Raw genomic sequence first — 17992 nt, forward strand, 5'->3', positions numbered from 1 at the left:
CCCTGTAACTCATTAGAGCTCAACATTTAACACACTGCTTAAGAAATGTCTCTTAAGGACCACGATCAGTGTCTGAGAGCTAAAATTTCCTCCTCTGATTGCTTCCTGTGTCAGCAAGGTTTTCATTGAGAGTTCTCTGCCCAAACTTCAACCACGAAATTGAAGTCAGAATTCACAGAAGATATAAAACAAGGTAGTACAAATAAGGAACAAAGCTTGAGGAACAAAGTTTCCACAACTGTCAAAGAATGGACTGAGTAAAGGCATAACTGTCTGTGAATACAATAAGAAATATTTATGATAACTGTGACTACCGTGGGGAAGTGAAAAGGGCCCTGGCCTACAGGATGAAAATTCTCTTTTCACATCAATCATTAACGCAAGTAGGGCCCATATAGAGCTGGCAAGCATCGGTCTGACTATCCAAAGTAGGTGTCCATCCTGGATGGACAGTGCCCAGGCCCATTCCAGTTGTTGAATATTTTGAATATCACCTCTGAGTTTGACCAGTAACTCAGTGCCTACATAATGAAAATGTTTTCCTCTGAATTCCATTCCTACCTAGTTTGATTCTTTTCCTAGTCCCCATTATAGACATTTAAAAATCCACTACTCGGGCTTCCCTGGTGGCGCAGTGGTTGAGAGTCCGCCTGCCGATGCAGGGGACACGGGGTCCTGCCGCGGTCCGGGAAGATCCCACGTGCCGCGGAGCGGCTGGGCCCGTGAGCCATGGCCGCTGAGCCTGCGCGTCCGGAGCCCGTGCTCCGCAAGGGGAGAGGCCGCAACAGTAAGAGGCCCGCGTACCGCAAAAAAAAAAAAAAAAAAAAATCCACTACTCCCAGGAGTTCCCTGGCGGTCCAGTGGTTAGGACTTCGTGCTTTCACTGCCATGGCCCGGGTTCAATCCCTGGTTGGGGAACTAAGATCCCACAAGCTGTGCAGCACGGCCAAAAAATCGTAACAGTAATAAAATGTCACTACTCCCTTCAAGACTCCTATGTCATTCCCAGTACCTAAGACAGTCCCTGACACGAACTTACTGACAGTTTATTGAATGTTGCATGAATAAATCTGACCCTTCACTTACTCTTTTAGTTCAGGAAACAAAGGAGAATCCCTCTATGTTCTTTTTCTGTTTCCCAAATTTGTTGATCTCGCTTTTTTTCTTTTTCCTTAGAAGATGTTTGAATTCCCTCTCTCCATCAATGGTTTTATCTCATCCTCAGCCATAAAAATGTTCAAGATTCCCCATGCTAAACATCTTCCCTGGGCTCTGCCTCTCCACTCTTATTTTCCTTTCCTTCTCCTTTGATCTTCTAGCTAATCTACACTTCGCTCAGTCTCCATTTCCCCTCCTGACCACACCTCAGCCATGCTCAACTGTTTCCTACCACCATCACTTCACTGAGAAGACTGTGAAATGTCAGAGGCAGCCCATTCATTGCCAAATCCTCCCATGTGTTTTCAGTCTCCGTCTTACCCCATCTCTCCACGGCATTTGTCAGTGCCGACTACCTCCTCCTTGTTGAAACCCTTCCCATCCCTGGCTTCCATCTTACTAGTCTCTCTCAGCACCCCTCCTCTGTCTTTCTGGCTTTTTTTCCTGCATCTGCTCATGTAAACTGAGACCTAACCAAGGGAAGGGGGATGGCTGGTAAAAAGGCTGCTTGCAGAGGAAGGTAGAGTAGCAGGGTTGAGGGAAAGGCTGGAGAAGTTGGCTGGGGCAGTGGACACAGCTTGGAGACTATATCTAGGATGTCAGACTTTAAGTGGGACTACTGTTTAAAAGTTTGTAAAGCCACGGCTTATAGTTGAGAATTAAATACATCTAGGCAGGGGTTTCCCTGGCAGTCCAGTGGTTGACATCTTGCCTTCCAGTGCGGGTTCGATCCCTGGTCGGGGAGCTGGGATCCCACATGCCACACCGCCAAAAGGCCAAAGCATGGAACAGAGGTAATATTGCAACAAATTCAATAAAGACTTTGAAAAGAGTCCACATCAAAAAAAAAAAAATCTGAAAAAAAAATACATCTAGGCATTTAGAAGATGAAAAAACTGAAATGAGCTGAATAAGAAAGTGTGCTCAGACCTAGAGATTATGACACTAAGTGAAGTCAGACAGAGAAAGACAAATATCATATAATATCACTTATATGTGCAATCTCAAAAAATAATACAAATGAACTTATTTACAAAACAGAAATAGACTCACAGACATAGAAAGCAAACTTAGGGTTACCAAAGGGGAAACATGGCAGGGAGGAATAAATTATGAGCCCGGGATTAACATACACACACTACTACATATAAAATAGGTAACCAACAAGGACCTACTGTATATGCTCCCTATAGTATAGGGAACTCTACTCAGTATTCTGTAATAACCTATACAGGTAAAGAAAATGAATGAATATATGTGTATATATATAACTCAATCACTTTGCTGAGTGATTTACAATACTGTAAATCAACTCCACTCCAATAAATTTTTTTTAAAAAAGAAGAAAAAAAAGTGTGCTCACCACTGTTCCAGCCAAGGGGTCGTAGAACCGCTCCAGGAGCTGGACCACCGTGCTCTTCCCACAGCCGCTGCTGCCCACCAGGGCCAGCGTCTGGCCCTTCTTCACCTCGAGGCTCAGCCCCTGAAGCACTGGGATGTCTGGTCGAGTGGGATAGTTGAACACGACTTCATTAAATGTCACATTTCCTTCCACTGTATTCTAAAATCAGAACAATAACAGTAAATTTGATTGCTGCAATCCTGAAAATTCACAATAGCCAACCCTCTCTACCGCGAGGTATCAGAAGGTAGTGAACTTGTACTACAGTCAGGCTTCATTTGTAACTGCGAAAATGTAATACATAAGATCTAAAAGGGTCAGTGTTTTCATAGCATGTCTCATTAACACAATACAAATGTGAAAACTCAAATCTGTTCCCCAAGAATAGGGTCACCTACATATAATAAAACCTGATTAGCAGGATTTGTGTATAAAATGGGCAGTATTTCTACATCCGTGTGGCTTTGTTCTACAAAAGTACTAGACGTTAACTTGTATTATCAGCATTTACTAAAAGGAACTAAAAGGACAGAGAAACTTTCATTTTATTACCACCAAATAAAAAAAGCACAGATTTTATTAAACTTCCACTTGGAATACTAAAATTCATCAGTTAGGAGCAGATCACATAATCAAAACATCAAACTGACCGGCTTCAGGCCTTCCGTGCTGTAGCTGTCGATCACAGGGGCTTTTTCAATGATCATGATGACGTGGGCTGCTGACACTTTGGCCTTGGCATAGTCAGGAGCAAATGAACTGACCTGACCCACAGCCATCGCGCCAAAGACAATGGCTGAGAACACTCTGCCAACGACAAAGGCAAAATGTGCAAAGAGTTAGGACTGCAATGCTAGAAAGGTGACGCTCCTACACCCAGAGAGCACTGTCTCAAACAGTCACAACACGTTAGTCAAAAAGTTTCAAAAAAAAAACCAAACACTTTTCCTTATAAGTTCATATCGGTATAACTGACTGATTGTAAATTGACCCCATGTTTCATCTCTCTCTGTGTCCTCACCTTCTTGTAAGTGACTTTGCAGCTCCTCCACTGAAGAAGGAGAATTTGTTTTCCTACCCTTTGAACCTGGGTTGGCCTTGGAATTTGCTTTAGCCAACAGGATGTGGAGGAAGTGACTGTTGCCAGGTCCAAGCCTATGACTCAGGGGGCCGTGCATGTTTCTCTCTCTCCCTGCCACTACCACAAGCCCACCTAGCTGCTGGAGGACAAGGCACAGACAGAAGAGTGCCGTGGGCCCCAGCCAACCAGCCTGTTACCCATTGCACACAAGAGCGAGCCCAGCTGAGATCCACTATGCCCAGATCAGCAGAACTGCCCAGCTAACCCCCAAACTTAAGGGCAAAAATAAATGTTTATTATCGTGTGTCACTGGGGGGTAGTGGGTGGTTGTCATGCAGCGTTATTTGTGGCAATCAATAACGGATATAGGCGTTCTGCTGGATTACATCAGATTCTTAGAAAACCTGTGAACTGTACCGCAGAGAGTTCCTTAAAGAGTCAGCTATCATGCTGCTTGCAAGACGCATCGACATTCTTTTTTTTTGGCCACGCCCCACGCCTTGCAGGTTCTTAGTTTCCCCACCAGGGATCGAACCCAGGCCACCACACTGAAAGCGCCAGCTCCTAACCACTGGGCCGCCAGGGAATTCCCTGCATCGGCGTTCTTAATCTATGACATGGGAGTCATAGCAGCTTAAAGTTGGGAAGGACTTCACAGAATGTCAAGTCCAGCTCTCAATGCTTGTGCCAGGGCACATCCCCTAAGCTAGCTTCCATCCTTGGTTTTAGGACGGAGGAAGTTTGATTGAGGAAGTCTATTGTTAAAAAGTTCCTTTTCAAACCAAGAAAAACGTACATCCTTTTGCATAATACAGCCCTTCAAAGTACTGGAATATTATTTTCAAAACCCTTAGCATCTTCGATAAGTCCCTTCATTTTCAACATTTCAGCCGCCCTTCTCTGGACACGTTTATCAAAATGCCTTTTTAGGGCTTCCCTGGTGGCGCAGTGGATGAGAGTCCGCTTGCCGATGCAGGGGACATGGGTTCGTGCCCTGGTCCGGGAAGATCCCACATGCCGCAGATCGGCTGGGCCCGTGAGCCATGGCCGCTGAGCCTGCGCGTCCGGAGCCTGTGCTCCGCAATGGGAGAGGCCACAGCAGTGAGAGGCCCGCGTACCGCAAAAAAAAAAAAAAAGCCTTTTTAAACAGTGAGTATAATATTAGGAATCTCCCAGAATAATGCCATGAGTCCATCAGGTCCATTCCTTTGGCCTCTATTCCTGAGTTAATGTAGCACACAGCGTTTTTTTCTTTTTAATAGCTCTACATAAATCACACAGATGGTTCATCTTGGTCTTGTTATCATTTAGACCTGTGGAATCTGTTTAAAATGGACTGCTCTTCAGCCAGCTCTCCCCTATTCCTTACTTGGAAGATGGATTTTCCGAATCTGCAAGTCCAAGAGTCAGCAATTTCCATCAATTGAATACCTTAACCTCAGAGTAAAGCGATATATCAGATAATTATCTCATCAAAGCACCGATGCCAATGGTGCCTGGTTTTGATCTTTTGGTTATAGTTATAAATAGCACCTGCATATCAATTCTCAGAAAGATGTTGAGTGGAAATTTTAAATCTTCTGGTGGAGTCATCCTGAGAAAACTGTCATGCACGCACAAGTCAATGTCTAAACAGGATGGAAATATTACACTAACACATATTCCCAGGCTTCGATGATGCCGCTTTAAATGTAAAACTGTATCACCACTAATCACGGTATCAAAGGGCAGCTGAGCCATCACCAAGCCTAGACACTCGGAAAAATGACACGTGTTTTTCACTACCAAACTGCATATTTTAGTATTTTAGAAATATTAGTTAAGTCCAGGTCTCTCTCCTCCTGACTGAGGTACAATTGTCTGCATTCACAGTGATGGGGCAGATACTCCAATCGAGCTTCCTTTGTCATTTCTGCATTTCCCCAGCTCTTACCTTCTAACTGCTTTTCTCTTATGAAAGAAAGCACATTTATCCTGGAATCTTCCGGGGCTCTCAGAACTCAGTGCTCTACACTCATTCTTTGGCCGCCCTGTTTAGAATCCTTTTAAAGGAACCAGGTACTTGGCCCCGGGTTAGGCTTCTTCCCAAAACACCCAGGCCTTCTGGAAACTCCTCATTGAATCACCACCCCAGCTAGCCATGGATTCAAGAAGGTCAAATGTGTGAGTCAGCATCGGGGAGAAGGGCAGACACAGATTCCCCAAATGAAATGAGATGCTTCCAGGATAATACACGGAGATTCAGAGGCAAAATGCCATCTTCTGAATCACCAAAATCTCTTCATGAAGCTTCACAGTAAGCTTTTCTATCCAGGCATGAAATGTGCGCCTTGGTTTGATTCCTAGAGTTAACTATAAAGACGACCCCCATACTTACAAGAGAACATCCTGAAAGTCTATGATGCCATGTGCCACCAGGTAGGCGCCAAAACGGAAACAGCCAGCGTAAGAAAAATACATCATTGCCTGGGTGATGGAAAACGTGATTCCAAAGATGTGTGCTTTCCTCAAAGAGTTTCTGAAAAGAAGACATTCTGAAACTTACTTGACTTTCAATTCTCAGTCCTTACAACGTAACCTTTCATGGGTTAGCAGTGGGGTATGAAGGTGTAGCAGACAAAAATGGGTTTCGTCTCCAAAACACTAAGTTCGGTCCTCACATCACCACTTGTGAGAATTTAGGAAAATACCTTGTCTCTGAACCTCAGTGTCTTCATCTTTAATGGAGAAGTAACCACACCTCAAAGCATTAAGGTCAAGTTAAAATAAGCCAAAGACAACAAGAAGAGTTTGTTAGGGATTAATAAATTCCTTCCCTTTCCCCCACCCATGGACATATAATACGTACGTACTCTACAGTAAACATTCGTTCAACACACGTTGACCCAAAACCACAAGCTCGAGGGACCATGAAGGGCCAACACAAAAGAACCAGGCATGTTCTTGCCCTTGGGGACCCAGGAGTCAAGTTGGATTGTTATTTATGCAATGGAAGTACCTTATGAATCATGTGTTAAAGGAAGAAAGGAGAAGCACTAAGCCTCTAGGGGAGTTAGAGAAGGCTCTGCAAAGGAGTTAACACGTGGATTCTCTGATCCACATGGAACTGGGCGATGTGGAGGCGCGAGAGGCTGGTGAGTGGGTTGCCTACTCCTGCTTTAATCAGATCAACTTCTGCTTTTATCTGTTTCATATATTGGGATTTCAAGTGAATTTTTTTCATAAAAAAAGACTCTACTCTCATTTTGAAAACTTTGAAAACCCACTGATAAAAGAAGAAAGGAGACTCAGAGAGGATGGCTTGCTTATGCTCACATCACTTTTTAGAGCCCTCACTGTGAGTTCATTAAAGGAAGCACAGAAGGTCTGCACGAGAGAAGGGTAAAGAGAAGAAGGAAGGGTGTACCCAGGAAGACCACCCCCTCAGGCTCCACAGATACCTCAAATTTCATGTGCCACAAAAAACTCATTCCCAGTGGGAACATATAATAGCATCGTCATGCAAATGTAGCTAGCATCAGAGTCATTCTCAACATCCTCTCTCCCTCCCCTCCCCTCAGTTATCTGCTCTTACAGGCTCTGCCTCAGAGATGTCCCTGCCTTAGGTCAGGTCTTGTGATTCCTCTCTTGGATTAATTATAATTGCTTCCCAATTGGTTCCCTTCTAGAAGTCTCTCCACTTGTTCCCTACCTTCTGGCCAAAGCAATCTTCCTGAAAACAAATCTGGTGATTGAAAAACTTCCCATACTCCCCTCCCACTCTTCAGTGGTTATTACCTGTATGGTACCTGCAAACTCAGGGCGTACATATATTCAAACTTCTCCTCCCGAGTCAAAGAAACAACAGTTCGGAAGTTTTCTATTGCTTCCGTGGCAATCTGTAACAGAGAATGTCCCGTTACTAAAGGCACCAAGGCCAACAGTGGCAATTAGTTTGAATTCCATATAAGAGATTCATAAAATTAACTTTATTAGTAAGTATTATTTACATATTACATATTAAATAATATTTACTATGACTCCTGAGCGTCTTTGCTATAGAAAAGGATACCAAGTGACTTATCAAATCGAGATTTAGGTCTGGAAGGAAGATGGGCTAATTCAAACTCCCCTCTACAGAAAGAGAAACTGAAGCTTCAACAGATGAAGGCCCTTACCTAAAGCCACATGGCTTTACAGTAGCAAAATTAACCTAAGAACTCCGTATTTTATCTCCATTGCAGTGCCCTTTCTTCTATGATGGTCACATTTTAAGTTTATAATTATTATACATATAAAAGTTATTATAATGTCATTAAATTATAATATTATTAAAATACCTATAAAACATAATGTTTATATCTTTCTCTGTATAATTGTCATTTGAGACAACTAAAGAATATTTGGAAAATATTGAAAAGACAGGGAAGGTAATGAAAAGTTACATACTGGTGTATTTGACATAATAGCTTACATGTTGTTATTTTCTAAACTATACCTGTTTAACAAAATTGGGCTCAAGTTCTATGTTTGGCTCCATAGCCTTCTTTTTTACCTTAACAAATAAAGAGACGTTTCAAAGGTCATTAAACATACATTAACAACGGGATGTTTAAAGGGCCACTTACTATCCCAGCCAGCTAAGCAGTCCTTTACTGCTGAACAGAGCTTTCAATTCTTATGAAAAATAATGCTGTGATAAACATCTTCATACATAAACGTTTGTCCGTATTGAATTCTTTTCTTTTTTTTTTTTTTGAATTTTTTTTTGAATTATTTTCTTAGGAGAAGTTCTTAAAAGTTAAATTACTAGGTCAAAGGGAATAAACTACTTTTTAAGGAACACAGCACATATTATCAATTGGTTTTCCAGAAAGTTTCTACCTATATTTTAATTGAATTTAACTTCCAACAAGGCTATTTGACTAGGACAAATACATCCTTTACCACCTTTTGGAGTCTGGGTAAAAAGAGCTATGGAAAATACAAGAAACATCAGCGTACAAAAGGAGATTTCAGCCTGCATCAGCATGAGACCCTGAAATGCCCTTCTATCTTGTTCTCCTCATCTGTAAAATGAGTAGGATGGACAAGAGGGTCTCCGAAGTCCCTCTTAACTCTAATTCCAAGAGAAATAATTTTTAGAATTATAAGTCTAAATTATAAATCAGTAAGAGAAATTATCCTTATTGTTTAACACGTTCTTCCTTTCTCTGGCCTCTACACTGGTCGGAACTGATTCTAATACAGACACATTCAATTACATGAGAGTGATTTACAGCACACACACAAAAAATCACAAACCCAAAATCTTACTTATTCATTACTGAATCCTACACAAATACCTAACTTTAAAGATAATAGTGGATATTTGATATGACATTGTTGGTTTTAAAGACTAATGCAAAAAATATTAGAAGAAAAAAATTAATACCATAATCTTCAAAACAAAAAGATATTTAAAAAATAAAGTTAAAAATATTATACTCTGACCCAGCAGGCCAAGAAGATTGTACTATGTTTACCATAAGCTACTAACAATACAGGAAAAAGTCCAGATTCAATTTATTATTGAATTTATTCAAAATATTTTATAAAATTCTTTACATATTATAAAAATAGTATATACTCTTTTTAGAAAATGCTAAAAGTATAGAAAGCAAAAAGTTAGAGGAAAAAATTGACCTCCAGTCAAACCCCCAAAGACAATCCTTGTTCAGACCCATGGTAGAAATATTTTCAATTATGAGGCTTCAAACAAAGAGGTTTTTTGCATCAGTAAGAAAATTCAACAAACTATAACAATGTCTGCTGAAAAACAGACTTTACTGTAAATTTCAGTGTAATGATTTTAAGAAATATTTTCTGCGCACATTCTTCTAAGGCAGGTCTGTTTTGTTTGTGATTGGTTTGTAAATGTCATTGCTTTTTAGAGTGAACAGCCCAATAAAAGAGAGTTTATGAGTTACAGACCTTGAAAAGTCAGTAAAACAATATAATCACTAAACAACTGTCTTTATCTTGCCACACGATGAAGCAATTAGGAAAAGGATTAATTAGTACTCTGCATTCTTGCAGCTTCATTTGCTCCAAGACTTTTATTTTTTATTTATTTTTATATATTTTTTTTGGGGGGGTGGCTCCAAGACTTTTAAATAGAGATTCAGTAATCACTATCGAGAGAGAGAACTTGTAATTCAAGAACAGGAAATAGCACTGAGTTTTCCTCAGAAACCATCATGTACTAAACAATTTTTTAAGAAAGGAAAAAATACATATATATTTCTAGAAAAAACTCACACTTCTCTTCCTACCCTCAAATAAACTGATTACAGCTTTTATTTCTAAAAAGAAAAAGCATCTATTCTATAAAAATGTTCATTTGTCAATAATAATGTGACAAATCGATGGAACACAGATCACAGGCAAGGTAGAGGTTATCAGCTGGCTCTGACATCACACAATCCTGCTCTGGAATCCTGGGCCTGCTCTGTCCCTCTAAGGGCAAACCAACAGATAGTATGGTCCTGGTCCCCATTTTAGTAGGGAAGACAGACCATTAATCAATAAAGAAATAGGAAAGAAATAAAGTGCTGAGAAGTATCAGGAATTAATTCAAGTGCCAGGAAAGACATCTCTGAAGAGTAATAATTCTGAGATATGAAGATCAGAGGGAACCAGCTTGGAGTGTTCTAGGAACTGAAAGAAGGCCCATGAGGCCAGAGCTGGGTGGGTGAGGGAAACATTAGTGCAAGACAGGATCAGAGAAGTCATGGGGCTGAGTCATGCAGAGTTTTATAGCCCAGGATTAAAGGGCTGATTTTATTGCAAGTGTGATCAGAAGCCCCTGGAGGATAAAACTGATGACTAATAAGAACCTGCAGTATAAAAAAACAAACAAAACAAAAAAAACAACGCATACTAAACTTTCTTTGGGTTATTTGTGTGGAAATACGTTAATATAAATGTTCCAGACATTACATGAAATTTCTAAAAATCTTATATGTTCTGGTATAATGTTATAAGGCATAATTCTAGTTATTACTTGAAAATGTATATCTCAGAAATAACTAAATTTCCTTGTCAACTGCATTATTATGAACTTACATCAAATCTTTAACCGTGGTCATTTTTAAGTCTTTTGTCATTTACAGACAGTTCTGGGTGTACTCTGATGCTTTCGCAAAAATGTTCCTATAAAAGGGTTTCATCTTCAAGGAATTCAAGGAAAAGACTCTGACAAGTACAGGTTTCTGGTAACTGACTACACTGCTGAACTGAATGAATAAGCATTTTCAGAACTCTACTGGAAAACTGATGAATTCATAAAAGTGCTAACAAAAGATCAACATGAAAAAAATTAATTACACGGGACTGAGTGAACTGATGAGGATGATTATAGTTTTTGTGACTTTCTGTTTGAATAATAATAAAAAAAATCCCACAAGGACTCAGAGGCAAAAAATATACAAATCAATTTTCACTGCAAAGTAAAGGAGCTGTTACAGTGGAGGATTACTGGACTGAATGTCAATATTATGACACAGTATGAGAGTGTTTCGTGTTTGGTAATTGCAATCATTGTTGCTTTTGTTGTGGTCATCCATTTACCATGCTTGGTGTCAGTTTATTTATCTCTTGTAAAAATAAAATACAGTGTGTGTGTGTGAAAAAAAAAAGCCACTGCAGGAGTTAAAGGTTAGCGTGATTTTGTTTGTGTTTGTAAGAGAGGAGTGTGCCTTCTGTAAGAGGAGTATAGAAAGCCGACAGATCAGTTAGGCTGCTGTGTGTGACTTCTCTGAACCTTGGGTTTTATTACCTAACAGGGATAATTCAAAAGGGTTATGGACAGTGTCAAATGAGGTAATGCATGTAGAGCTCTTAGCAGGATGTCTGGTATACAATAAACAGGCAATAAACGGTAACCTGAGAACGGTGATCGGGTGGGAGTTGATTTTTACTATTTCATGGACCGGCTGGTACAGCAGCCACCACGTTCCCTACCTGCAGTTTCCTCTCTCATGAACCACCAATGGAGCAGGACATTCACCTCACCCCCAACCTTTACCCAGAAAACCTGCCATACTCACATGTATCTATTTCCGTCTGCACCCCTTCCCCTGTCCCCTCTGACAGAACTCCCAGATTCTTAAACCTGACGCACCACTTCGAAGGTGCCAACCTGTGGTTTGCAGTGAATTAACTTCCGATCGGTCATCTTCTTCCTACGAACAACCTAAGACCCTTCTGGGACATTCTGAACATCTCAGTAAACAATGACACTATAAAAGAGTAATGCACTTTCTTTATATACACATTTTTTCCATCTTCTCATCAGAGGAAGAGTCAACACCATAGGGGAGAAACCAACAAAGTACAGGATTAAATGAAGTGACTAGTCACAGGATGGACTCCAGACACCTGGGGGCCAGCACCCTCCTGCTGAACCTAAGAACCGGGACTCTGATGGCCTGAAGGGAAACCTCACGTGAGGTCTTTCCCTCACTGGCAATCACTGAGAAGCACTAAAGCTGGTCCAGAGGAGTTTCCTGAAGGAATCCCAAAGACACAGGGTAAAATGTCTGAGGAGATGGCAGGGAGGTGGAGGACAAAGTGTGAGTGGTAATAAAACCTCCAGGACCCCCTCCATCCTCCTATTCGTGAGCTGCCTGGTTCAGAGGCGAAGTACCTCAGACACCTGGGTCACTGGATCTGCCTGGGTCCCTGCCCTGACTCTTGGGAACCTTGAAGGGTCCACTGATAGATGTATCCCTATCCTAGATGGTAGCCCCAGTTTTGGGGGTGCTCTGACCACTCATTTCTACAATGATACAGATCACATGATATCAGATTATGTCCCGCCATCTGCAGACCTCTTCGTTTCTTAACAGAGGCACAACTTGGGAGCACGACTGTCTGGGTTTGAATCCTGGCTCTGAAACTTAAACTCACGAGCTCTAAGGCATTGGTGGCATTACCTGACTGTGACAGCCTCACCTGAAAAAGGAGCTATTATAGAACCTATCTCACAGGGTCACCCTGAGAAGTAAAGCCACTGCCATATAAGCATTTGTTCAAAACAACTCTGCTCAATACTCTGTAATAACCTAAATGGGAAAAGAACCTGAGAAAGAAAAGATACACGTATATGTATAACTGAATCGCTTTGCGGTACACCTGAAACTGACACAACGTTGTTAATCAACGATACGCCACTGTAAAGTAAAAATTCTTTAAAAAATAAAGGGAGATGCAAAATGCAAATCAACAACAACAGACAGACAAGTATACAACACCGCCTCTCAAAAAAAAAGTATTTGGGTAAGGGTAAACAGAAATAACATGAAGGGAGGAGGTGTATGAAAGGGAAAGAATGATAATACTTTAAGCCAGATAGAATAAATACCTTTAAGACTTTCCCATTTTTTTTAATCTCCCCCCCTCATATGTAATTAAATGGGTCTCCTTTCCTCAATAAAGCAATGGATTTCTGCTTGCTCCAGAGAACGAGGGAGGGAGGAGTGTGAAGATAATCGCCTGAAACTAGAAAAGCCTGACAAAATTAGTTGTCAGTCTGTGGGTCTAAGAATTTGTTTTGCTACTTTTCTTCAGTTTTCAACCGCTGAACAAGCGTCAAATAAGACCGCTCTGAGGAATGGTTATAAAAACATTCCTGGAGCTCAGGAAGTACTTGTAACAGAACGACACTGATTAGAATATCTTACTCTACTTAGGTCAGCAATTATACTCCGTCTGACTCACCTTCCCAGCATCTTCTAGTTCTTTCTTATCTTTCAGTGCTTGTCCAGACAGCATTTTCATTTCAATAACTCCTGCTACTGCAATGATGGGTACAATTGCTAACAGTAAAAGTGTTAACTGCCAGCCATAGATTAAGGATATAACAATGCCTGTCCCAAGATTTGCTATATTCTGGGTAATTACAGCAAGCCTGGAACCTATAGCCTGCAAAACAAACAAAAAAAACACTGTCAGAGAGACACTTTCATATTATCTTTAAAATCCATGCTTATATATTTTTTTAAGGATTATGATAATTCCGCTTCGTGAAAATCTCATCTCCTCGGTTATGAAATAAAAAGTAAAGGTTTACCTGTAAGTCTATTTGGTTTCTAAAATGCGGATCTCCACAACTCCAGAATAAATACTAAAAGTAGATCAATCATTCAGAGTTCAATTACATATTTCTCTCTCATCTGATTTTTTAATACCAAGAAAATTTTCATTAAACGATGACACCGTGATCCCTAATGCAAACTCTGCAAATTAGCAGGATAAAACAGTCTGACAGTTATATTCAACTGGGACTGTTGGAAATTTCCAGTGTTAGATAGATACATAACTACCCATAACTTAAGCCTAGTATTTGTCATTGAGGGTATACAAACACTGCGTTGGCTAAAAAGTCCGTTCAGCTTTAAGTAAAAATAAAAAACATTTTTCATTTTCACGAAGAACTTTATTGAACAATGTATTCACTAACTGAATGAACTTTTTGGCCAATCCAACGTCTCTTGGCCTATTTCAGATGCTTATACTGTTTAGAAAAAATACACAGAGCTGGGCTTCCCTGGTGGCGCAGTGGTTGAGAGTCCGCCTGCCCATGCAGGAGACGCGGGTTCGTGCCCCGGTCCAGGAAGATCCCACATGCCGCGGAGCGGCTGGGCCCGTGAGCCACGACCGCTGAGCCTGCGTGTCCGGAGCCTGTGCTCCACAACGGGAGAGGCCACAACGGTGAGAGGCCCGCGTACCGCAAAAAAAAAAAACAAAAAAAAACTTTCAGATCATGTCCCTCCTATATTCAAAAACCCTACAATGGTTTCTCATATAATTTCAGATATGATGCTGATCTCAACTCTTATATGACTTTCCCTTTCACTCATTTTATTCCAGCCACGCTATCCTCCTTGCTGTTTGGGGAACAGTTGTAGAAATAAATGCTCCAACCTCAGGGCCTTTGCACTTGTTGATCTTTCTGTTCAGAATGTGCCACCCTAGACATCTATAGGGCCGGCATCTTTCCCTCCTTAATGCTTCTTGAATATGTTGCCGTATCATCGAGATTGCGGCCCTCCTTCCCTGACAACCAGCAAGCCCCTACAACCATATCCTGCTGCCATTTTCTTCCACAGCTCTTATGACAATCTGACATCCCATAAGGGCTCAGGAAGGCCATGGCTGTTGTCTCTTTTAGGAAGTTCCCAGTTATTTCAGGCAGTGTACGTTCTGTTCTGTTAGATTCTGCACAGCTTGAGCTAAACCTCAATTTCTGTTGATTTGTTTGCTTTAAGTATTAAAGCAACAATGCTCAAGGTTTATATTGAGATTTTATAACTGTATCTGCTTCCACATTCATAACCTAATTTATTTTTACAGAAGCCCCATATATTAGTTATAAGAAATGTAATCATAGTACTCTTACAGAAAGATTAAAAGCTAAAGATTGCTAAGGTTCAAGGGAGGGAAAGACATGGCAGAGATCACATGCTTTTTTCCCCCCAAATTCCACATCATCCTGTAGATTTTTGTCATAAACAGTTGTAGTTAAAGGAGAAGTTGTCACTTTATCCACAAATCAAAATCTGCTGGTTCAATAGTTTCTAGTTATATCCCTTAAAGAGATTCACATAGTAGCAGACTTTAAGTTTTATAGTCTGAGCAAGTTGTTCCTTCTACCCTTGTTTCAATTTTTTCATGCTCTTTGCATTTCTTTCAATCTTTTTTTTTTTCACATCTTTACTGGAGTATAAATGCTTTACAATGTTGTGTTAGTTCCTGCTGTACAACAAAGTGAATCGGCTATACGTATACATATATCCCCATATCCCCTCCCTCTTGCGTCTTCCTCCCACCCTCCCTATCTCACCCCTCTAGGTGGTCACAAAGCACCGAGCTGATCTCCCTGTGCTATGCGGCTGCTTCCCACTAGCTATCTATTTTACATTTGGTAGTGTATATATGTCCATGCCACTCTCTCACTTCGTCCCGGCTTACCGTTCCCCCTCCCCAACCCCCAGGCCCTCAAGTCCGTTCTCTACGTCTGCGTCTTTATGCCTACCCTGCCACTAGGTTCATCAGTACCGCTTTTTAAAATTTCACATATATGCATTAGCATATGGTATTTGATTTTCTCTTTCTGACTTATTTCAAATCTGTATGGCAGACTCTAGGTCCATCCATCTCACTACAAATAACTCAATTTTGTTCCTTTTAATGGCTGAGTAATATTCCATTGTATATATGTGCCACATCTGCTTTATCCATTCATCTGTTCTTTCAGCGTTTTTAAGATTTTCTTTGCTCCCCTCTGAACTTTAGTGCCCCTTAACTTTCTTACAGCAACTACACACATTCTTTTTTTCAGTAGCTATTATAATTTTCTGGGGATTAGCAAAGCATTAACACAGACTGAACCTTCATGATATGATGATAAATACTTCCCTTTCTAAATAATTATCCTTCCACATGTATTTTGTTAATAGCACGAATAAGATGGCAAATAACAAAACAAAGCTTATAAGCTATCTATATACTATATAGTACATGATATTTAAATAGTTAACATTTTTTGCCATAAGGCACTTGATATATTGCATAGGTTAAAGTTTGAACATTTTCTTAATGATGAGAATTAACTGTAGGGAGAAAATTAGTTTCACGCTGAAATTCAAAATGGCCCATTAGGATAATCACAGCAGAAAGGAGGCAGTCAGTACCCCTTGAACTTGAGCAGCATCATTGGCCAGCCTGGTCGTCAAGGCTCCCGTGGTGTTTTTAGGGTCGTCAAACCAGCTCACATCCTGTGATACAGAAAATGATTTCATCATCTTAAAGCCCGATGTTTGAGACCCTCAGCTCAGAAGGCAGTGACAGGGTCAGGTTTATTTATCACTTATCCTCCTACATTAAGCAGTCAGGATTTGATACTGAATAGACAAGAAAGGGACTTAAGAGACAAAGTCATAAATAGACCATTTCATTTGTCAAAGCAACTTTTTGAGTGCCTACTTTGTTCCAAACATAATTTTTAAGTGTTGGATCTATTCAACAGTGAACAAAAAAGACAAAGTCGCTGATTTCATGAAGCCCAGATTCTAGTGATGGAAACCACAGATAAAAATATACCATGCCAGGTGATAATAAATGATAGGAAGAAAAATAGACTGGGGTAGGAAGGAAAAAAAAGTGAGGAAAGGCACTATTTTATAGATTGGGAAGGGGAGAGAGAAGTCCTCTCTCAGGTGACGTTTGAGCAGAGACTTGAATGAAGAGAAGGATGAGAATATCTGAGACAAGGAAGAAAGAGCATGTGCAAAGGCCCCGAGGAAAAGGCATATTTGATCTGTTCACATACAAGCAAGAAAGCTGTAAGGGCTGCCACCAGTCTTTTTTTCTTTTTTTTTTTTTTTGCGGTACGCGGGCCTCTCACTGCTGTGGCCTCTCCCGTTGCGGAGCACAGGCTCCGGATGCGCAGGCTCAGTGGCCATGGCTCACGGGCCCAGCCGCTCCACGGCATGTGGGATCTTCCCGGACCGGGGCACAAACCCATGTCCCCTGCATCGGCAGGCGGACTCTCAACCACTGCGCCACCAGGGAAGCCCTGCCACCAGTCTTAAAAGCACCTCTGTGGGAATGTGTAAAGCCAGCTCTTCCTCTGGACAGACTTCTGTCCTCACTGGGCTCTCCCACTCCTCTCATACCTGCATGCAATGAACCAATGGGTATAGAGTAGACTGTGTATGGGAGAGGGGGTGAAACTACAGGAGATGAGGTCTGAGAGGCAGTGGGGACCACACTGTGTGTGACCTTATAGGTAACTGTAAAGATTCCAGATTTGGGGACTTCCCTAGCAGTCCAGTGGTTAGGACTCCACACTTTCACTGCTAAGGGCCCGGATTCAATCCCTGGTCAGGGAACTAAGATCCCATAAGCTGCACGGCACGGACAGTAAAAAAGAAAATAAAGAGTCCAGGGACTTCCCTGTTGGTCCAGTGGTTAAGCATCGGTCTTGCAATGCAGGGGAGGCCAGTTCGATCCCTGGTCAGGGAACTGAGATCCCACATGCTGCAGGACAACTAAGCCCGTGCCTCAACTAATGGGCCTGGGTACTCTAGAGCCCGTGCACCGCAACTAATACCTGATACAGCAAATAAATAAATAAACATTAAAAAGAAAAAGAGTCCAGATTTTACCCTGACCAATATGGGTAGCTTTCAGCAGGTATGGGGCAGAGGGATGTGATTTGACTTTTTATCTTAGAAGAATGATTCTGGCTCTCGGGCGATGAACCCACTGGATTGGGATAAGGATGGAGGCAGCGGGACCAGTTAGGAGGCTGTTGTAATATTAAA

General features: G+C 41.2%; 1 protein-coding gene across 4 annotated transcripts in view; it reads right to left on the minus strand.

Moving 5' to 3' along the window:
- ABCB1 (ATP binding cassette subfamily B member 1) overlaps nt 1–17992 on the minus strand; it is a 102031-nt gene that overhangs the window by 10310 nt on the left and 73729 nt on the right. For 3 of the 4 annotated variants that reach the window (XM_073809619.1, XM_073809618.1, XM_073809620.1), the window contains 6 exons: nt 16358–16441; nt 13383–13586; nt 7419–7519; nt 6019–6159; nt 3211–3367; nt 2522–2719 (listed from right to left, as the gene is read on the minus strand). In XM_073809619.1, the coding sequence (XP_073665720.1) occupies nt 2522–2719; nt 3211–3367; nt 6019–6159; nt 7419–7519; nt 13383–13586; nt 16358–16441 (885 nt within the window). Of the gene's footprint in view, nt 1–2521; nt 2720–3210; nt 3368–6018; nt 6160–7418; nt 7520–13382; nt 13587–16334; nt 16442–17992 lie in introns of those variants that run through there. The other variant, XM_073809621.1, reaches the window with a different exon arrangement.

The sequence above is a fragment of the Tursiops truncatus genome, chromosome 9 (assembly GCF_011762595.2).
Source record: "Tursiops truncatus isolate mTurTru1 chromosome 9, mTurTru1.mat.Y, whole genome shotgun sequence".
NCBI lineage: Eukaryota > Metazoa > Chordata > Mammalia > Artiodactyla > Delphinidae > Tursiops > Tursiops truncatus.